The 5,992-nt window shown below is 36.1% G+C and overlaps 1 protein-coding gene across 1 annotated transcript; it reads left to right on the top strand.

The window, feature by feature from the left end:
* Positions 1–586: 586 nt before the first annotated feature.
* On the top strand, positions 587–4,301 carry LOC147857731 (electron carrier/iron ion-binding protein). The gene is made up of 4 exons (XM_087327485.1): positions 587–850; positions 2,505–2,566; positions 2,689–2,837; positions 3,074–4,301. Exons 1-4 carry the CDS (start codon positions 627–629, stop codon positions 3,890–3,892), a joined length of 1,254 nt encoding a protein of 417 aa, XP_087183611.1. The 5' UTR covers positions 587–626; the 3' UTR covers positions 3,893–4,301.
* The last annotated feature ends 1,691 nt before the right edge of the window (positions 4,302–5,992 follow it).

Below are 5,992 nucleotides of genomic sequence, written 5' to 3'. Positions count from 1 at the left end.
ATAAAAGCCATATTACTATTGTATGTCCATTAACTACATTTGAGACTCAATGCAAGAATACATCCTTTTGCTATATTCATGGTCTTCTTGTACTCACACACACACACACTTCTCTCTCTCTCTCAACTCGCACAACATCATTTCTGCTCCCCATGATCCCAACACAACATGTATAATAACGAATCTCCAAATTATGACACTAGAAAACTTGTGACACCAATCGGAGGGATCTTAGCTTGGGGGGGGGTGGGGGGGTTATGAAACAAACATGCATCCTTAAGAGTTGGTTTGACAGAGAGACAACATGACGAGTCATGATAGGAAGTATGTATGTACTGTAATGTTGATGATGGCTTCTTTATTTCTTCTCTACACTTAAGATGTAATCTCTTATTTGGTCTTATAGGCCATTTTGGCCTCTTAAAAGACGTTAATATTTCTTTCTTTCTACATGTAGTGTGTGTGGGGGTCAACAAAACAATACATAATAAAATGTAAGCTTAAATAACTTGGGGCAGTAATTTTGGGCTTCTTTCCAAGTTCTTTGGAAACAGGGGAGGAGGCATCGCACAGAGAGAGAGAGAGAGAGAGAGATAGAAGCAGAAGAAGAAGCAGAGAGGCCGACGATGGAGACATCCCCTTCTTCTGCTGCGATAACACCATTACCTGCAACCACACCCACAGTGACCACCACTGTTACGCCAGTAACAGGAATAGGTATAGGTATAGGAATAGGCGGAGGATCCTTGGCAACCTTGCCCCCTTCATCCATGGATACTCCTCGAAGCATCTCCATGCGAGGTCGGAAGAAGCATCTATGCTCTGTCTGTGGCAACATCGCCAAATCCAGGTTCGCTACATTCTTTTGTTCCCGCTGCACCCCCCCCCCCTTGTTTAACTTGTGTTTTCTCTTCTTGAACTTGAAAATTTTCTCTTTATTTTCCTTTCTTCGTCTATAATGTGGAATTCGTTGTTTTGATTTGTTTCTTCTTCCCTCTTCTATCATATTTGAAATGGTACACATGATTTTTATTTTTGTTTTTTTATTATTTTTCCAGCATTAATTTCCTTTTTGGTAGAAAATCGGCTAAAATCTAGAACTAGGTTTTGGTTATGATTTTAAAATAGGATAACTTTGAACAACAAATTTATCTTGCTCAGCATCAAGTGGGGTGTTTCTGTATTTACTTGCCAAAACCACAGGAAATAAAGAAACGAGGTTTGTCAAAAGAAAAAAGTTTATGTTGTTCCCTTCCAGAAATTTCGCAATGAAACCAACAACCTACACCTAAATCTGTATTCACCACATGTGACATGAAAAACACACAAGAAATGGTCACAAGGAAATGTCCAGTTGCTGCTATATATTCTTCAGATGGAGAGTATTGTATTGGGAAAACGTCCTCTTTGAAACTTTGGGCAAATTTTGTGTATCTAGAAGCCCATACCCAGGGTGCACCCAGTAGGGGGCTTGAACACTTAGTTGCTGTGCCGATGAAAAAATTAGGGAGTACTGCTGGTTCTTTTCTAGGGATAAAATGATTATAACTTACATATTTCTCCATAAGGAACAAAATCAGTCAATGTAGGATTATTGGAAGGGGCCATGAAGGATTGGTGGACTGAATCGACGTTGGGCTGGAAGAGTGGATCATAGTTGCATTACTCATGGAGGAGAAATGCTTGTTTCAGCCCACTTATTAAAGAAAACACATGTTTATTATTTGCCTTTTGGGGAAATGCATTTCCAGTAACACTCACCTCAAGGACCGTCGGTGGTTTTGCTTGTCGATGCGTCGAAAAACCAATCCAAGTACAAATAAATCGGGTTGACGCTAGTCTCCCACTTCAAGCTATATATATTATTGTAATAAAATGCTATATTATTGTAATAATGTCACTGCAAAAATGTCTCATTTCAAGCTGAATGGTTTCAGAGGCATTGAGTTGAAATGTAAGTCTGAATAATGCACACTTATCTATAAAAAGAGAGGAGAATAGAGAAGAGAAGAAAAATAAAAGGACATAAAGACACATTGACGTAGATAAATCATAGTGATAATAATGCATGATGTGCCCATACAATAAAGAAGTAGATGGTGGTATCTAAATATTTTATAACTGTTGGTTTGAATAGGTATTTGACATTTGAAATTTCAAGGAGCATGGTTTATAGATGTTTGCTGTGTCTGAATTTATTATGTTTTGTCGGTGGTTGCTAATTAAGCTAGGAAAATATTTAAGAGTTTGTAGTTCTACTCTTACCCATGTTTTTTGTGTAAATGGAAATAAAAACCTCCTCTACTAAAAAATACAACATAAGGCACACACCAGGCTATAAAAATAATACTATGAGGTAGTGCAAATGTGATGTAATTATGGAAACAGTGACATAATGTTTTAATTGAAAAATTAACTATGTCGGTTCATTTCTAACCTCGTGAATAACTACCATTTTTACATCAGTGAGTAACAGTTGGTAAATTTGGTATTGTTGGATCCAGGTGTCCTTTCAATTGTTGCAAAGGATGTTGTGTGAAATCCAAAAACCTGTGCCACATCCATGGTAAGCCATAGACAGTAATAGTAGAGCTTAGACAAGACAATCTCAGAGTACTGGACATAAAAACAACTCTTGATATTTATTCCATTTTATTCTCTTGAAAACAATTGTGTGCAACATTGCAGTAATAAAACCTGGTGGTGAGACCCCACCAAGCGTTGCTTCAACACCGCCTCCACATCCACCAGCTGTATCTTCCATTGTCAGACATGCCCACGTCAATGATAATTTGAGATTGAGAACTGTCAAGCCCATGGGATTGATCACAAGGAAGGTCTGACTCCTCATTATTTAGTGCAATAACTCTGTTCCCTTTTTGAGGAAAATAAGATAATTTGATCCTGTAAATGATCTATTTGAGGGTTTAGGGTTGATGTCAATGAAGGGTTTTAATCTTCAAATAACTCTGCTCTATAAGAGGAAATCCTGATAATTTAATGCAGTAAACATTTTCTTCTAGTGGAATTCTTAGTCAACTTATGCCAAATGTTTCTGCTCTTTTTGTTTCAGGAAGCAGCATTCATAAACCATTTGAGGTTCCAGAAGCTCAAGAATTTTACAGAAAGTATCATTGAGGATGAGGATCAGGCATTTGATCGATATATGCAGAACATATCTCTTTTGGAGGCAATTTTCGCTGGAGATTCCCAAATTTTGGAAGGACTATCATCAGATGGTCATTTACTTATTGCAAATGCATCAGAGAATGATCAATCAGATGCTGGAGGAGCAGTGAATGTGGCATCACTCTTAGCTGGGTTTCGTTGCAGGATGAAAACCAGTTTGAAGAGAAGAGAAACTCACAAACAGAAGTTAAGGCGTGCAATTGATCGAAGCTTACAGAAATTATATAACGGTGACCAGATAGAGGGCATGTCAGAAAATGAAGTAGGTCTTATAGATGTGCGAAGAGACAAGAAGAGGATCAAAGTTCAAAGTATAGATGGGAAGGAAAGGCTGAGAAAGATGGATGTGTTCAATTCTATAACTGAGAAAGTCAAACAAGCTGAAAACCCAGAGGATTACAACTCATGCTTGAAAATGTTTGAAGAAAACTTTATTAAGAAAGAGTTGCGTCCAGCTCTCACAAGAGGAGAAGTGACGACTGGTGACAGTAAGCTTACATTAGGGTCAGTGAGTAACGAAGAGAGTTCACAAGAGCTACCATTACACGACAAGGGCAGTGATGTTTTCGGATTGGGCGCTTTTACAAAAGCAAGAATTGATGCATATGGAGTTTTGAAAAGCTGGTGGAAAGTGGACCTTCCTCCAGGAAATCTGGATTTCTATGCTAATGATATGCCTGTAGTAACTCTGGAAAGTCTTTGATAATGCCATTTGTTCAGTCTATCTTACTTATTTAGCATAGAGGATGATATATTCAAGGATATTACATATGCATAGATATATCCTTGACGAGAGGCAGTTTTCTCATCTTCCTCAATGCTTTAGAATCCAGGTTAAGAGAAAAAAATCAATAGTGACTGCAGTGTAGCCAATTGTATCATTGGAAGATGGGAAAATTCAAGTATTTGCCTTAATCCAATGAATGAGTATTGCTAACATCTAATTCACATTTTATGATAGTGTCTAAGTTCTTTTGGGACTTGATAAGAACTGTTGAGTAGAACAAAGGTCATCTTCACATGTAATATAGGTGCCTGAATATATGTGCTTGTTCATGCTTACAACTATGATTAAGTGAAATGCTGGAAATTCAAGGTCATTTTGTCTATAACTTTCTGCATAGAATTGCCATTACGGTTTTCGTAAAATTCTTAGGAAGTTTCTGGATGGCTAACTTTATTGTATATTGAAATGATCTTTTACTCTTGATTGATACAATTATCTTCTTTGTCAGATCCAAATAGTCTCTAGGTGCAATACAAATGTCTATCTTATCACATGGCATAAAGGCGTTTAATTAGTTAGTGGCATGCTATTTTCAAATATATGCATTTAGTTGGCTCGACATAAGTTGACAAGCCATTCATAGACCAGTACAGTTGTCTCCTTGTAAATGGGACAAATAGACAATACACATGATAAGGCCAAGATTATTTTTGTAAGGTTAATGGAGATGCATTAGAAAAGGATTTGAAGACAATATTTTCCAAAAGGTAGCGATATTAGTCTCACCTTGTTAAGAAGAAAAAGAACTACTTTATGTAGCAAAAGATGTGATCACTTGGAAATTTTAACTAGCTAGCAACAAACATAATGACCAAAGAACTAGAGTGGCCATATCTGCGTAAAACTAATGACGTAAGTATATACATTTAATATGGTTTATGATCATGCGCGCAAGGTTTTGTCTTTGATTCACTATACTTGAACATATTTAGCAAGAAATTTCTGGTTTTCCCTTGGTATTGTAAATTGTAATCATCACTTTATGAAGGGTGCAAGATTTTGTATTCGATTCACTTTACTTGAACATATTTAGCGAGAAATTTCTGGTTTTCTCTTGGTATTGTAAATTGTAATCATCACTTTATGAAGAGCTGCCCATTGTTTCAAGAAACTGTTTCAAAAGGTTGTTGTAAAGCTTCTTTATGTTCATCTTAGCATTCTTGCAAAGCAAATCATTGTAAGGAAATTCATCATTAAATTTACTAATCCTCCATATTTTGAAAATAAGAAGTCATGCTTCACTCATCACAATGCAACTCAAGGTTGAATTTTAATAACCACATCAATCGGCAATGGTTTGGTTAAACTGAAATGAGCCGCAAAACCGTGGCTTAATGGTTTAAACAATTCGGTTCAAATAGTTCGGTTCAGGTACAAGTATTTCTAAATGATTTGGTTCAATTTAGGAGTGAACGGTTCAATTTGAGCTTTTATTAGCTTAATGGTTTCTAGTTTAAACTATTTAATTAATTTCTAAAATATCTTTAAAATTTAGAAAATACCTTTAAAATGTTGAAAAATTAAAATTTGTAATATTGAAAATTTGAAAATTGAAATTTTGAAATTTGACCTAACATGAAAATCAAAACCGTGGTTTTAACAATTTGAAAATCTCTAAAACCCTTTGGTTTGAGCTTGGATTTTTTGTAAATGTTTTGGTCTAAATGGTTTCGTGGTTTGGTATGGTTTAAGTTTCAATTTTTTTTAACGGTTTGAGTTAGACACTCTTGAACTGAACCATTGCTTATTGCTACGGCCACACTTGTCCTTCATGCATGTTGGATCATGATGGTTTCAACATCAAATGGCATTTATTTTATGCAAGTAATAAAATGCACCTAACAATCAGCAACGGTTTGGTTTGAGAGGGTCAAAACCGAACCGTTTAAATTTTTTGAAACCTGAACCGAACCGAACCACGAAACTGTTAAACCGAACCCGTAATAAAATTTCTAACCGTTCAACCATTAAAATTGCGGTTTCATGGTTTGGTTTCGGTTTTCAACTTAGGTCAAA

This window comes from Azolla caroliniana, unplaced genomic scaffold (assembly GCF_043228905.1).
Source record: "Azolla caroliniana isolate FFs.n. ecotype wild unplaced genomic scaffold, voAzoCaro1.0.p SCAF_11, whole genome shotgun sequence".
NCBI lineage: Eukaryota > Viridiplantae > Streptophyta > Polypodiopsida > Salviniales > Salviniaceae > Azolla > Azolla caroliniana.
This window is presented reverse-complemented; position numbering and strand designations above follow the sequence as displayed.